We start from the raw sequence: 16884 nt of genomic DNA, 5'->3' as shown, positions 1-16884 counted from the left end.
GGGCAGACTGTGCCACAGACAGATTTGAAAACAAAGGCGCTATATTTAAAATTAAGAGAGGAACCAATGTGGATCAGTGAGCACAAGAGGAGTGATAGGTGAGCTGGACTTGGTGAAAGTGAGAGCGTTGGCAGCAGAGTTCTGAGTAAGAAGTTTATGATGGAATATCGCATTGGCCTGTTACCGACTGGAACTAAGTCTGATGACAGCTCCACTGAAAACCCGGGTTTAAAAAAAATCACAAGTTTGGCGCATATTCCAACAGGAATATGTTCTAAGAAAATGACATTTCCGAGCTGAGGTGGGCCCGGCCTGCACGGCCGGTGCCAGGCCCCATCACCATGGTGCCGGGGCCGTCATTCTGACCCCACACAGGGATGCGTTTCCGGGTGAGGAGCTGGAGTTGTTGAGCCATCAACATTCACAGCAGCTGCAGTATGGCGGAGCGAGGAGGTAAGCTGGACGAGAAGCGGCGAGCTCCTCCACTTACTTCAGTGTGTTTGTGAAGGGGCTTGTGCGGAGTGGCCGGGTGGGGAAGGTGCATCTGAGCGGATCCATTGGGTGATGGATGGTCCGAGGAATATGTCTGCTTTCCCTCTGATCCTGGCTCTAAGTGGATGTGCGTTTTTCTTTCAGTTATAATGCATTGAACATGCAATTTCATGTTTTCTAACTCCATTGAGTTCGTGACAAACGCGTCTCCCAGCCCCTTACATTTGTTATTCTCATTGTTGGATGTGGTATCAAAATTACATCAGTCAGGGTTTGACATGTATTACAGGTCATAGACGTGAAGAAAACAGGCAGCTATTTAATATGATCTTTGCATTTGTGGGTGTCCCCACCTCCAATGAAATCGTTTCTTTCTCTATGAACGGTATGCTTTGTTTGTATTGGGCATAACAATACTTTTCACTATGCTAACATGTGACAATAAATCAAATTAAAATCTCCAGTGGACTTTAAATCTGACAATCTGCACCGAAAGTTGTTGATTGAATGCGGTTTGCTCACTGAAGGAAGGATGTCATATTGTGGGCGGAATGGTAGTTAGCACTGCTACCTCACAGCAATTCCTGGCTTGGTTCACTATCTGTGTGGCGTTTGCACGTTCTCCCCGTGTCTGCATGGGTTTCCTCTGGGTGCTCCAGTTTTCTCCCACAGTGCTGGTTAGGTGCATTGACCCGAACAGACACTGGAATGTGGCGACTAGGGGAATTTCACAGTAACTTCATTACAGTGTTAATGTAAGCCTTACTTGTAATTAATAAATAAACTTTATTGAGCAGTTTGTATGATCAATGCATTTTCATTCCACGTGCCAAATACTTTCTCCTTGTTAGACCTTTTTTTCGGTGTCGAAGTGAAGCCTATTCCACAGTACCCGAAACTTGTTTCTTCCAAGACTTCAAAACTGCTAAACTCTTTACTCACTCGGTTGTTGTTTCTTCCTAAAACCTTACTGTCTTTGAAGTCCAAACATATTCACTGCTACCTAATAACGTCTTAGTTTTCCTTTTTGTGTTGCATTATGGGCTATAGCTCTCCATCTTGATTCATAAGCATTAAAAAAGCTTTGTAGGTCATTTGCGTTTTTTGGTACAAACAAATGACATAGCAATTTTAAAGATGAAAAGAAATTATACCGTTTGCAAACATTTAAACATATAAAAGTGTATTTTAAGGCAGTTATGTTACAAATTTAAGCCAAATTGGTGATTGTTGCATGGATATAACGACAACTTGTGAAACATCACAAGACAATTCACACAGATAACCAGACAAAAAATTGATACTAAGCTAAAGAAGCATGAATTAAAGATGATGGGTTTTAAGGACATTCCTGAAGGCATGTTCGGAAGAAATTTCAAAATGTGGGGCCCAAGTGGTTGAAAGCATAGCTGCCAATTCCAAGATGGCACCGGAGCGAGGCGACTTCTTGCAAGCTGTGCCCAGCATACCTTCTAATTCTATCTTTTATTCTTGTTCTATGCTTCTAAAATTTCATTCTAACTCTTTTAAACTCTCTAACAATGCTTTAATGCAATTTCTTCTGTCAGACTTTTGAATGGACTTACCTTGCATTAAGTTGATCTTTCTCTACACCCTAGCTATGACTGTAACACTACATTCTGCACTGTCTCGTTTTCTTCTCTATGAACGGTATGTTTTGTCTATATAGCACGCAAGAAACAGTACTTTTCACTGTAAATACATGTGACAATAATAAATCAAATCAAAGTTGTGGGGCAAAGTAATGTAGTATGTCAGCTATGACTAGTTACAGTAGTATGCCTCGAAATCTGAAAGTTGTGGGTTAAAGTCCCATTCCAAGACATGAACACTGCAATCTAGGCTGCATGCCAGTGCATTATTGGGGAGGGAGTACTACACTGTCAGAAGTGCCATATTTTGGATGAGACATTAAATCAAGAACTCTTCTTCTTCCTGAAGTGGGCATAAAAGATCCCATGACACAATCTTGAGAGGAGCAGATGAGTTATCCCTAGTGCCCTGACCAATACTTACCTTTCAATAAACATCTCACAATCAAATTATCTGATCATTATCATGTTTGTGGGAGTTAGCCGTTTGTAGGAGTTTGCTGCGCACAATAGGCTGTCACTGTCCTAGATTACAATAGTGACTACATTTCAAGAGTACTTCATTGGCTGTAAACTGCTTTGGGACATCTGGTGGTAATGAAAGATGCTGTAGAAATGCAAGGTTTTTATTGCATAAGGAAAACGTCAGTGCAAAGAAAGTTTGATGGGGAGTGTGGTGGTGATGGCAGTGGGTGGGTTAGAAGAGGTTATAGAGATCAGAAGTGACCAGGTTATGATGGGATTTAAACGCAAGGCTGAAAAGTTTATATTGGAACCAGGTGCTAATGTAGATCATGAAGGACAAGAGTAAATGAGATAAGGGAAGCAGAGTTGAGCTGGAGGGTAGAAGTTAGGAGGACAACCAGGGGAGCATTCAAGTAATCAAGTCTGAATGTGACAGTGACATAGATGGAAATTTCAGCTCAGAGGCAGATCTAAGTGATGTTTGGGGTGGCATTAGATGACCTTTGTGATTGAGAGCATATGGGATTGAAACCTTGGGGTTGAATAGGATGAAGTTGTTAACTATCTGATTCAATCAGAAACAATGGCCATGTTGGAGAATGGAATTGGTTACAAAATTGGTTCAGCCCTGGAAAGATCGGCTCATGGATCATAATCCATCCTTTCAGCCAATGATAGTGGACCATCTGTACTATCTTCAGTACTTTTGTGTTGGGAACAGATATACAAAACCATGGAAAGATAAAAGAGGCTGTGGAGGATGTTTGTTTTTGTTGTATTTGTTCACCACAACAATGTAAAAAGCAGCAGTTCAAGAAGATGGCTCACCACTATCTGCTCAGGGACATTTAAGGATGGGCAATAAATACTCGCCTTCACAGTCTCACCCATGTCTCATGAAAGAATTTTAAAAATACTATTTCATCTAATTAGGTCTCACAGGGTGGTGTATCCTTTTTTAGGAGATTTTCACAGTAGCTTCATTGCAGTGATAATGTAAGCCTACTTGTGATACTAATAAATAATTTTTTTTGTGCAAAATGGATCCTTTGTAAATCTGTCAAGTATATAACAACTACTTTCTTTGTAATCATTAATTTAAAACATGGGGGGGGGGGGGCGTTGCAGGGTTAGCTTATAGTTCACTAGATAGCTAGTGTGTGGTTCAGAATAATGCCAACTTTGCTGGTCTGATTCCCGTTCTGGCTGAAGTAGACTTGGAACATGCCTTCTCACTCTGCCCCTGAGAGTGGAAGGCAATGGCAAACTACCACTCACAAAAGCTGCCAAGAAAACAACCCATGATGAAGCATCAGATGATGAAGCATCACCAGACAATGAGCAAAGGACCTGCCTACGGGCAAAGCACACATGATATGACTATGTTTTATGCACTTCTTCAAGAATTTAGTAATCCTATGCTTGTGTGATCTTAATCACTCAAACTTCCAGATTATTATAGCTAGCAAAGGTGTTTTAATCCAGCTGTTCGCCACATTTTCAAACCTCTTCTTTTGTCTTGTGAATCTCAGCAAGTGGTAATGACCTGGAATTCAGTGCCTATGAGTGCGGTGGAGAGGAGACAATTAATGATTGCAAAAAGAAATTGGAGAGACACTTTAAGGAAATGGCTATGGGGATAGAGTCAACTGGATGCATCTACAGAGCACCAGCATGGACTTGATGGGCTAAATGGCTGTACGATGAAACTACGATTCATGATGATTACCATGTTAACTTCAATTTCTAACTCAGGATCTCAGAATTAGCATCAATTCAAAGAATTCAAGTTTTTACCCCCTTTTGTTTTGGGTTATTGAACCATAACGTCCCCACCATGCAGAAGGAGGCCATTGAGCCCATCAAGTCTGCACCAATTCTCCGAAAGAGCATCTTACCGTGGCCCACCCCCTCTGCCCTATCCCTGTAATCCCACGCATTTACCATGGCTACCCCACCTAACCTACACATCTTTGGACACAAAGGGGCAATATAGCATAGCCAATCCACCTAACATTGCTCCTTGATTAGATTTTGGAATGAGTTCTAGGTATCAGGAACAGGATCTGAACCTCACCAGTGTTGACATATAATCCTAACTTCCTTGTGTTCTTCACTTTTTCTTCTTCCTCTACACAAATCCGCTGAATCATTTATAGCTCCATTCACAACTCTCCCAATAATAGAGCAGCCCACTTACAGCAGTGCCTGGACAGCATCCAGGCATGGAGTAACAAATATACATAATATCTGAGCTACAGAAGAATCAAGCAATAACCAGCAGCAGCATGAAAAGGTCCAACCATTTCCCCTGATCTTCAAAGATTCCTACCCTCAATATCTTGAACGAGCTACTAGAGACCAACCTTATCAACACTGTGGCTGCAAGAACCTAGGCAGAGGCAATGTCTTTTGTTTTTAAAATCTTTCCCCATTCTAACCTCCTCTGGTTCAGATTGCTATTTTATTTCTAATCCCTCCCTCCTTTATTTCTATTAATATATAATGATTACAGCACAGGAGGAGACCATTTGGCCCATTGTGTCTGTGCTGGCTCTTTGCATGAGTAACTCAGCTAATCCCACATCCTGATCTTTTCCCCACAGAGATAATCATCCAGTTCCCTTTTGAAAGCCATCATGGAATTCATCTCCTCCATACGCTCAGGCAGTACATTCCAGATCCTAAACACTCACTGCATAAAATATTTTTATTCATAACCTTTTAATTTCTTTTGCCATTCACCTTAAATTGATATCCTTTGGTTCTCAGCTCATCTGCCAAATGGGAAAAGTTTCTCTATTATTTTGAACACCTCTGTCAAATCTCTTCTCAGCCTTCTCTAAGAGAACAGCCTCAGATCTCCAGTGTATCCGGGTAACGGAAGTCCCTCATTCCTGGAGCCATTGTCATAAATCTTTTCTGCACCCTCTTTAATACCTTCACATCCTTCATAAAATTTCAGTCCCTAGAATTGGATGCAACATCCTAGTTGAGGCCAAATTAATATTATAAAAAGATAAATGTGTTGATATTTTAAATTCTTTGCCCTGTTTTGATTAAAAAGTACATATTTTGTTCATTAACAAGCCTGTCTATCTTAAATGTGATCTTTATAATGTGTTCTTTAATTTTCCAAATTTTGCATTGTTTGTTATGTACCTATCTCGAAATTTCTATCTTTAGAAATGTCTGCATTGATAGCAAGGTAGCAGATAGAATTGCCAGAACAAGCTCAGTGTTTGTCCATTTACCCAAGACACTTTGGAGGAAAAAAGGTATCAAACGTACATCAGAATTAGCAGAGTTTTGGATATCCTCTTGTTTTTTTTAAATGTAGAACGACTGCTTACAAATGTTGGTGTACTCACTTCCCATTCAGTCTTGCTTCATGCACCAGGCTCACTGTTGACAGCTATGGTGTCAATACTTAACAGCTCAGAACTCAGACACAATAATTCAATGATTGCTCATTAAAATGTGTTAAAATACAGATTTAGTATTTCCAAACCCAACATGAACACTGGCTTCTACTCTAGAGAGCCAGGTGGTGAGCAGTAGAATTGGAACCAATCTTTACAGCACAGTAATTTAGAGATACATATTACAAACATGCACCTTCTTAGCAAACAACCACAGTTTTAGTCTATTCCTTTCGATAGAGACTTGTGAATCTTTAGTTAATATCCACTACCTCATACAATTTTACAGATGGACAGCTTTATGTAGCTTTTTCCAGAGTGATAAATTTTTATTCTGTTATATCTGTGGTGAAAAAATAGCTAGAAATTCTGTATTTTAAGAAGTACAGTTGCAATAAAGCTACTAATTTGACTGCAATGTATTGCAGGTCTCTGTGGGTATACAATTAACATTGGGCACAATCGTCTGCTCCCATCATTTACCCAAGGGATTCTTCCAATTAAACTCAATTCCAATCATACATGTCATACATATTGACAAAAAGATATGTTTCTGTACTATTCAGAAAAGCTACATAACAAGGAAAAGTGTGTCATCATTCGTTTCCCTTTGTGATCAAAGAGGGCTGTTTCTTACATGCATACAGTCATCTGCCGTGGAGCCTGATTTTAGACCTACATGGCTTTCCAGTGTGGGCAAGGATGAATTGTCTGATTTTGTTGATATTACTTGTTTTTTTTAGCTTGCCTTTTGTCCTTAGCTGCCTGTATTCTTTGCTTTTCGAAAGAAACAACAATACTACTTGAGATTGCTCCCTGGGTAGTTCCTCTTTTGTGCATTTTTATCTCAGTCTGTGATGGATATGCCATATTTCCTGAGGTTCACCGTCGAGGGGTTTTTGTACCTTAATCTTGGCCTATTTTGCAGATGGAGTTTAATGTGGATAAGTGTGAGGTTATCCATTTTGGCAGAAAGTATAGAAAACTAACTATCCTAATTGCACCAAGTTCCATTCATCCATTACCCCTGTACCTGCTGATCCACATTAACTCCCAGTTAAACACCACCTTCATTTTAAAATTCCCAACAATGTTTTCAAATTACCCATGGTCTCCCCTCTCTCTCTTTTTGTTATCAACTCCAGCCCTAAAGTCCTCATAACTGTGCTCCTCCAATTCTGGCCTCTTAACTAGTCCTGCTTTTAATTGTGTCATAGTTGCCAGTCATATCTTCAACTGCCAAGGTCCTAAACTCTGGAATTCCCGCCCTATACCTTTCCTCCTCTCTTTCCTCCCATAAAACTTACCTCTTTTAGTCTAACAGTCCCTTACGTAGCTTATATCAACTTTTGTTTGATAATGCTTCTGTGAAGTACACTGGGATCTTTTATTATGGTGCAATGTAAATGTAAGTTATTAAAGTGCAAAAACCCTGATTTTAAAAAAAAATTCCACCATAATTGAGCAAACGTGGGGCATTGGAGCACTGGTTGCTACAGTATTTGTATTTGAGTATAGGAAGCATGGGGAATGTTCTGTTGGATTATATTCACCGGAATGTGAAGACAGTCTTGGTTTAATGTCTCATTTGAAAGATGACGCCTCTAACACTGCACTTGCTGAGTAGTGCAACAAAGTAAAATACCTAGTGGAGCTGGAACACAGAACCTTAGCATGATTTTTGAAGGGCAACCATTGTGTTCAGCTGAAACTCAAAGGAAAGTGGTTTGCTCAGTGCCTTGCCTTCTCCTTAGAAATATTTAGAAATCTTGTTCCTTTTAGATTTCAGGACTGACCTTTATCTTTGCGCAACAAATGGGAAGCGAAATACTTTCTGATCCTACTGTGTAGTATGTCATTTTGGGAGTGGGAAAATATTAATATTAAAACTATTAATTTGTTTGCTCTATTTATCTTTGCATATTAATGTATTGTAAACTATGACACCACTATGATTTCCATACTAAAATAAGATTTAATTTTCTTGTCTAACTTATTAAATTAAGAAAACTTGAGGGACATAACACTTTAACATGTTCTCTTCAAGTCTTACCCCACTCTTTCAAATGGAATTGACTCTATGATGCATTTGTGTGAATGTTGGGTGCCCCCTGCCAAGTTGTTTACATGGCTATTATTTATAAGTTAGTCCCGTGCTGGTGAATCATAGAATCCCTACAGTGCAGAAGGAGGCCATTCGGCCCATTGAGTCTGCACCAATCACAATCCCCAGGCAGGTGGGATTGGCAGGTTATTTGATTATGGGAAACATAGCAACTGAGCTTAGTCCCCTTTTCACCAATCCCGTTTTTAATATATTTTCTTGCTTAGAGATGTAAAATCCTTGTTTGAGGATAGTCTCACAGCTTTAAGCGAAATGAGCAAATCTGACTTTGTTATTGATCCATTTCCCAGTGCATATTATTAAACTGTAGATATGAGTAATGTTAGAAGCAGAAACCCTGAAAATGTTCCCTTCCCTGATCAAAGACATTATGACTAACTGTAGCACTCCTATTCTTGCCCTTGATCAGACCAGTTGATATAAATAGGAATCAAAGCACTCAATAAACCATCCAAGAACCCCAGGACATGGCTTTTGAGTAAAAGAAACAGCTCGTTGATCTCACTAGTGGATTGGAAAAGTATGATAGCATAATAATCAAGATTGTGCTTACCTGACATTAGCCAGAATAACTTAGTGTTACCTTTATTCTCTCTTAATTACAGTACGAGCATTGTAGATCGAAAAAATTGGCCGAACTGAAACCAATACCATATTTCTATCTTTAGCTCCTCTTTATCATACCTCTTATTTCTCACCAGAGCTTGTCTGTTGTGCATTAGGAAAATAAACCAATAAACCATTGTTTGTACTGTTCACTTTCCTTAGGTCAAAACAGTGATGATGAATCCTACGAGGTCGTAGATCTGTTGGAATATTCAGGGCGACACGAATGGTGGGGTCGTATTTTTGGACAGAATTCTGGACCAGTTGCAGAGAAATATTCAGTAGCTACTCAGTTAATGATGGGTGGTGTAACTGGCTGGTGAGTAGTGTAGTCTTCTGTACATGCACCACTACAATTGTCTTTATCCCCCACCCCAACTGCACAGGCACATTTAGAAGGAGCTGCAAAACAAAAACTTCAGAAGAGATAAATTGAATAAAAAGTGAGATGTTTTAATATGGTCAATAATCATGTGGATTTTTAAAAAACATTGCTCAGTAGAACTTTGCAAATGTTCTAAGCTTGTGGCTTTTGGGTCGTACAGTGGATCAAAGCTCTGTCCTTTTAACTTTGTCATTTCACTTTGAATTGAACCCAAATTGATGGAATGAAAATCTTCTGAAACTGCTGGCTTTTAAAGTCCTACTCAAAGTCAGGTAATATTAACTCAGTTCCTGGGTATATAGCACAAACTGTCTCTAATTTAGTATTGGTATCAAAGTGTTCCCTCAGATGAGATTGCTGGAGTGCTGGTCACGGGGAAAAAAAGTTCTTTTCCTGTTTTTTATTTTTATATTAACTGTTTTCAGGTAACTCTTCCTCTTTTCTGTCAGGAGTTTTGGCTCTTATCTATGCATTTTAAACACAGGCAGCATTGTTCTGCAAGGTTTACACTTTAATTTCAGTAGTGTCACCAGCAATGATTACTTTAAAAATTGTTCCAGTTCCACTGTAGAAGTTACTTCTTCTACCTGAAGTACAGATCCAAGGCAATTTGCTCTGGCACCTCTAGTTTTTGTACTTGGCTTCAAGAACAGATACTGCATTTTTCCATTTGTCCATTCATGGAATGCATTCATATGTACAGTTGCCCTGACGTATGAATAAATAGTGCCAGATTTGTTCCATGGATTTAGTTATTCATGCTATATAGGTGACTTTTAAACACAGTGCTTCATATTAACTACAGTATCACTAAGTAACGTAAACTAATTCTTAGCTAGTATTATATTATTTAGTATTTATGATCCATATTTTTAATTAAATGTTTAAAATTTCCGATCTTTCCTTTGGTCTGCTTACAAATATACATGTTATTTACCCATCATATCTTCGATCCATGTTAATATGTTACTCCTATACCATGAGCTTTTATTTTTCACAATCTTTGATGAGGCACCTTATCAAATGCTCTCTGGAAATCTAAGTACAGTACATCCACCTTTATCCACATCTTCAGAGAACTCCAATAAATTAGTGAAACATGATTTCCCTTTCACAAAACCATGTTGTCTGTCTGATTACTGTGAATTTATCGAAGATGTTATGACATCTATAATAATAGCTTCTAACATTTTCCCTGTGACAGATGTGAAGCTAACTGGCCTATAGTTTACTGCCTTCTGTCTGCCTCCCTTTTTCAATAAAGGAGTTACGTTAGCTATTTTCCAATCTAATTGATCCTTCCTTGAATCCAGTGAATTTAAAAAAATTAAAACCAAAGCATCAACTATTTCACTAGCCACTTCTTTTAAGACCCTAGGGTGAAATTCATCAAGTCCGAGGGACTTAGAAAATTGTTGGAACTGTGGGACAAGTACTATTTCCCAGGTGATTCTAATTTTCTGGAGTTCCTCCCTCTGTCCAATTCCTGATTTACAGCCATTTCTAGGATATTAGTTATATCCTCTGTAATGAAGACCAATGCAAGATACCCATTCAATTAATCTGCTATCTCCTTATTTTTCATTATCAACTTTCCAGACTCACTTTCTATAGGAGCAACACTCACTTTGTTAACTCTTTGTTTTTATCTATAGAAACTCTTACTATCTGTCTTCATATTTCTAGCTAGCTTTTTCTTGTACTCTATTTTTCCCCTCCTTAGGGTCATAAAATCATAACACAAAAGGAGGCCATTTGACCCATTGAGTCCATGCCAGAGTCTGTATAGAACAATGCAGTTACTCCCATTCCCCCAAAACCAGGAGGCTGCAGGTTTATTTCCCTTGTTATGATCTGGTTAGAGACCAAATAAAGCCACAAGATCCCACACTTGCAGAAACAAGCAAAATAAACTTTACAAAGTCAGAAAAGTAAAACAGTCTACCATATCAATCTAATATTCCAACATTCAGAATTTGCATGAGGTAAATATGTATTAACAGAAAAACCGGGCGGAATTCTCCCATTTTGAGATCAGTGGCAGGTGGTTCATTTGCCTCTGGCCGGAATTGCAGGATCCTGCGCCAAATGCTGCACTTAGAACCTCATTAATTATGCACAGGCAACCTCCCCTCAGCTGACAGGTTTGAAAGGTCCCAGCATCATATTTAAACACCAGTACAACACACTCATATCACTCTCTCCAGAATGTCAGCAACCCAGAGGAAAATGGTTAGCAGCCTCAAGAAGTCTGTTCCTTGATTTAATCACCACCACCCCCACCAAGCCCATAATCTGTGAGGTGCCCAGGCCCCACTTGGACTTTTACCTACCGCAACTTGAGTCTTAATCCATTCTGTTGTAGTAAACAATGTGGTATCCCTTTGACCCCACCCCCCCTTTGTTTGTGAGCTTTACATGCAGTCCTGTTAGGGTAGAGCTTCTCTCCCCTTGGTCTTCCCTCTACCTTACATTGTTTATCTTCTCCATTCAGCTTCTTGCCCCTCCGCCTCTCATCATGACCCATTAACCACCCACCCCCCTTCCCCGAACAGCCCATATTGCCCCCGTTGTCTTCATTAGGCCACCATCCCAGTCGATAATTTGAACTTCGTTGCGATGGCTGCATAAGGCCTGCAGCACAGTCCTGTCCAGATAGACACTGGTGTGTGACATTTGGGGGGACTGGAGAAGGAGATCCCTGTACTTCCCGACCCCAAGTGCAGTACTGATCTGAGATGGTGGCACAGGAGGGTCTATAGGTCCAGCAGCACAATGCTGTTCACTCACTTAAATGAAACGTTCACTTTATCCAACACTTTAGGTACCAAACTCATAAATTCACAACAGTTGCAACACTTTAATTCATTTCACTTTAACCCTCTGACTTTAACACTAAACTTTTAACTGAAAACTAATACTACCTCAGTTTGAGCAACTAGCCATGTCCATTCCCAACGTAGGTCTTCCCTCATGGTTCTTTGTCTTCTCTGAAGATGTTCCTTCAGGGCACACTTGCGATGGCGGGTCTAAAGTTGTTGCTGGAGACAAAGACTCAAACACATCTCTTTAACCTAAACTTCTCACATTCTTCCAGAAGGTTCTCTGGCACTCAGCCGATGATGTCACCAGAAACTGATCACAATGTTTGATTATAGCCAATGGAGTTACTTGTAAACAACTCCCAAACGTTTATACCAAGTTGCATGTAAATTATATAGCCTCACCATATAAGATAACAATGGCACTGTTGTGTCTAGCATAGCCCAAACTACCATTCTTATTTGGTCCACACAAGAAGTGTCAGGTCACAGCTCAGGACAGGTCATGACTTTCTGCAACTTTCTAAGTTGTATCTGTGTTTAATTATAACTTGACCAAAGTTCCCAGCATGCTTGACTCTCATTGTTACTGTTGCCCTCACTTTTAATATTACTGTTATTATTGCTGTTATTGCCATTGGCCACCTGCCACAAATTCAATACCTAATGCTTCATGCTTTCTATGCAGAACCTCTTTCCTAGTTCTACCCATGTTGTTGGTACCTACATTGACCATGATAACAGGGACTTCTTTCTTCCACGCTCAAGTCCTGAGCAGATGTCCCGAACCCTGGCACCAGGCAGACAACATAGCTTTCTGGACTCTTACTCTTTGCTGCAGTGAACTGTGTCAATCTTCCTCAGTATACTGCTCCCTACTACCACAACGTTCCGTTTTGCTCCCCCCATCTGAATAGATTCCCATACCACAGTGCCATGGTTGGTCAGCTCATCCACCTTGCAGCTCCATTCTCATCCAAACAAGCTGAGAAAACCTCAAATCATTGACAATTGCAGATGCTGACACTGCTGTCCTCTGTGTCCCCTTACTTGCTTCTCTCACAATCACACCCTCCTGTCCCTGGCCATTGACCAAATCAAAAGACCCTATTCTGTCCTAATTACTTCCTGTTTCAAAGCATTCAGGTAACTTTCCCTATCCCTGATATGTCATAGTGTCTTCAACTCATTCTCCAGTTCAATGACTCTGAGCCAAAGCTTCTTGAGCGGCAAACACTTACTGCAGACGTGTTTGTCTGGATCACACCATTATCCAGGAATATCCCACATGCTGCAGCCTTGACACATCACTTGTCCTGCCATCCTTAATGTGTTTTAATGAATTATTTAATTATATTATTCACTTGTGTTACCTTATTAACTTTACCACCAGTTTGTATACTATTTTAAACCTTAGGACTGGAACAGACCGTAACTACTTACCAGATACTCACGAAATAGCTAGCTCCTTTCCCAGTAGTGGAGTAAGTACCAATTCTTACAGGGTAAGAAAAGTAGAGAAAAAAATACCTAACTCCCCCACTCACTAAACTCTCAGATATGCACTCAGTTCCTCAGCTGCACTCGTTTGCTGTTTCACAGTGGACATTTTAAACAGGTTATTGACAAAAAGATGAGGCCCTCAATAGCAAAGCAATTAAAAGGTGTGCAATTTCAATTTGCAAGTGGCAATCTATTTTGCTGCTGAATTGATGCATGGTGCTTCCTCCTCGGTAAAGAAAAATTGAATGGAAATCAATGGCACAGTTGGCATTTGGCACAAAGCTGTATTGTATTGACCGGATATTGAACACATAATCTGCCTTGACTGTTGGTTTGAGGATGTAGAAAAAGGACCAGGAAACCTGGCACTGAAAAATTACTTACCCAAATAGAATGTTTTTGAAGGAGAACCTTAAGGAAAATTAATATTTAGTTCTGTTGTTCTCACTTTCAGGTGTGCAGGTTTTGTATTTCAGAAGATTGGCAAATTGGCAGCTACAGCCATTGGTGGTGGGTTCCTATTGATGCAGGTAATGAAAAGTTAAATTTAATATATGTAGCATTCAGCATTTTAATTTTCATAACTGTTGGCAAACAGGTTTCACAGTAGTAAGTTGCATTGTTATTTAAAGTAAATCAATTATATGAGGGCCTTAAAAGCAGTAGCACAGCAGCCCATTGCTGAAGAATACCACAGCAGCAAAACCAGAGTAACTTATAAAAGTAACTAACCTTAAGGATTTAACAACATTTTTAATGCTAACTCAGGCAACAATTCCTTTTAATAGTGGGAGTCGTCATTTTTGCATTTACTGAATTTCTATTAACCTGGAGAACACCAAGTGTTCAGTTGCTTCCAATCTTTACTATTCTGTTAGGTGAGGATAAGAATCATAAAATTCCTACAGAGCAGAAGGAGACTATTAGGCCCATCGAGCCTGCATTGACAACAATCCCATCCAGGCCCTATCCCTGTAACCTCACGTATTTGGAGGAAGGTGTAGCTGGTGTGATCAGTAAGTTTGCGGACGACACAAAGATTGCTAGAGTTGCGGATAGTGATGAACATTGTCAGAGAATACAGCAGGATATAGATAGGCTGGAACATTGGGTGGAGAAATGGCAGATGGAATTTAATCCAGATAAATGCGAAGTGATGCATTTCAGTAGATCTAATGTAAGGAGGAGCTATACAATAAATGGCAGAACCATCAGGAGTATAGACACGCAGAGGGACCTGGGTGTACAAGTCCACAGATCCTTAAAGGTGGCAGCACAGGTGGAGAGGGTGGTCATATGGCATGCTTGCCTTTATTGGACGGGGCATAGAATATAAAAGTTGGCATATGATTTTGCAGCTGTAAAGAATGTTGGTTAGGCCACAATTGGAGTACTGCATCCAGTTCTGGTCGCCACACTACCAGAAGGACGTGGAGGCTTTGGAGAGAGTACAGAAAAGGTTTACCAGGATGTTGCCTGGTATGGAGGGTCTTAGCTATGAGGAGAGATTGAGTAAACTGGGGTTGTTCTCCCTGGAAAGACGGAGGATGAGGGGTGACCTAATAGAGGTGTATAAAATTATGAAGGGCATAGATAGGGTGAACAGTGGGAAGCTTTTTCCCAGGTCGGAGGTGACGAACACGAGGGGCCATGGGTTCAAGGTGAGGGGGGCAAGGTTCAACACAGATGTCAGGGGGATGTATTTTACACAGAGGGTGATGGGGGCCTGGAATGCACTGCCAAGCAAGGCGATTGAGGCGGACACGCTGGAATCGTTTAAGACTTATCTAGATAGCCACATGAACAGACTGGGAATAGAGGGATACAAACAAATGGTCTAGTGGGACACATGAGCAGCGCAGGCTTGGAGGGCTGAAGGGCCTGTTCCTGTGCTGTATTGTTCTTTGTTCTTTGTATTTACACTGCTAATCCCCCTGACACTAAGGGGCAATTTGGCATGACCGACCAATCAACCTAACCTACACATCTTTGGACTGTGGGAGCAAACCGGAGCAAACCCACACAGACACAGGGAAAACGTGCAATTAAGTGGTAACAAAGGTGACATCCAGAAAAGCAAAAACATTAGTCAGCAATAGCGAGATTGAAGTTAAGTCTGATGCTAGTTGTATTGACAGATGTCTTTGCATCAGTCAGGAGCCCGTCTTATGTGAATTTCATTAATACCAGTGCTGACTCAGACCTCTTAGTTAACATTAGTTATTGAGACAGAGGGAGATTGGACTTTGAAACCAGCTTGGAAGTATACACATTTGAACTATGGGATATGGTATTTATAAGAGCCTTTGAGGAGCGCTGAACTCTTTAAAATATTTATTAAAAATGTAACCACCATCCTGAGATTATAAGCTTCTGTATTTATCCAGATCACACTCTGCCTCCCTTACTACACTTAGTCTCTGCCTCTGACCTAATTGACTTTCTATAAACATTGTTAGTGAGGTTTTGTAATCATGTAACAGGACTGCATGCTCCTGTAGGGTGGAACTGGGCCTACCTTTTTTTATTCCTCTATTATCTGTAAAGGTTAATATTAATGTACTGAAAATTCCCGTTGAAATCAAATAGCTTCTCCCTGAAAGATCAAATTAAATGTGTTTTTATGAATGGCTTCTACAAGCACAATTCTCTAAACCTTCATCTGTAGGAAAGGATTTATTCTAAGAAAAGTCCATATATTTAATTCAAGTTCATAGTCACAAATTGGTAAATAGTTAGTTATTTTAATGTAAAAAGGTAAAACTTGTCTAATGAAAAATGTGCCATTTTCACATATTAGAATATTCTAGAGAATTTTCTGTGAATACAAAATAATTTTATTCATTGGTTGAAAGAGAAGAGATTAAATAAAAGCAAAATACTGAAGATACTGTAAATGTGAAATAAAAACAGAAAATGCAGGAAAATCTCAGCAAGTCCAGCAGCATCTGTGGAGAGAGAAACAGAGTTAATGTTTTCAATCCAATTCTTCAGAACTGGGTTCCACAGAAGAGTCGTATCAGACTTGAGACCTTGGGCCCTATTTTACCATTTTGACTCTTAATGCTGGGCGGACTTGAAACTGGAAGTGTTTCAGATGTGAATTTTAGAATTTAAGACCCGTTCTGAGGCGCCCCCATACGCACTCTGCCTGCAAAAATATCAGCAATTCTGAATTGCGCTGCAGAAGCTTGTGGGCGGCGCTTAACGTGCCCGAAACCCTGCAGCTCCGATCGGCGCCTCCAACTGCACATGCGCAGAAAGAAAAATAATAGAATGCTGCTCCCCTGCCACATCCCTTCCGGACGGGATAATGCTTCTCCTTGGCCCCCACAGACATTGCCCCACCCTCACAACATTACTTGACCCCCTTATCCCCCCACCCAGACCCATCGCGGGCCACTTCCCCCTTCCCCTCCACTGATCTCAGGCAGAGTGGCAGCGGACCACC

At 40.2% G+C, this 16884-nt stretch overlaps 1 protein-coding gene across 2 annotated transcripts in view; it reads left to right on the top strand.

The window, feature by feature from the left end:
- Positions 1–384: 384 nt before the first annotated feature.
- fundc1 (FUN14 domain containing 1) overlaps positions 385–16884 on the top strand; it is a 31072-nt gene continuing 14572 nt past the window's right edge. The window contains exons 1-3 of one of the 2 annotated variants that reach the window (XM_078232005.1): positions 385–453; positions 8886–9042; positions 13888–13963. In XM_078232005.1, the coding sequence (XP_078088131.1) occupies positions 438–453; positions 8886–9042; positions 13888–13963 (249 nt within the window). In that variant the 5' untranslated portion in view covers positions 385–437. Of the gene's footprint in view, positions 620–8885; positions 9043–13887; positions 13964–16884 lie in introns of both variants that reach the window. The other variant, XM_078232003.1, reaches the window with a different exon arrangement.

This window comes from Mustelus asterias, chromosome 17 (assembly GCF_964213995.1).
Source record: "Mustelus asterias chromosome 17, sMusAst1.hap1.1, whole genome shotgun sequence".
NCBI lineage: Eukaryota > Metazoa > Chordata > Chondrichthyes > Carcharhiniformes > Triakidae > Mustelus > Mustelus asterias.
The sequence above is the reverse complement of the archived record's forward strand: the minus strand, read 5'-3'. Positions and strand labels throughout refer to the sequence as shown.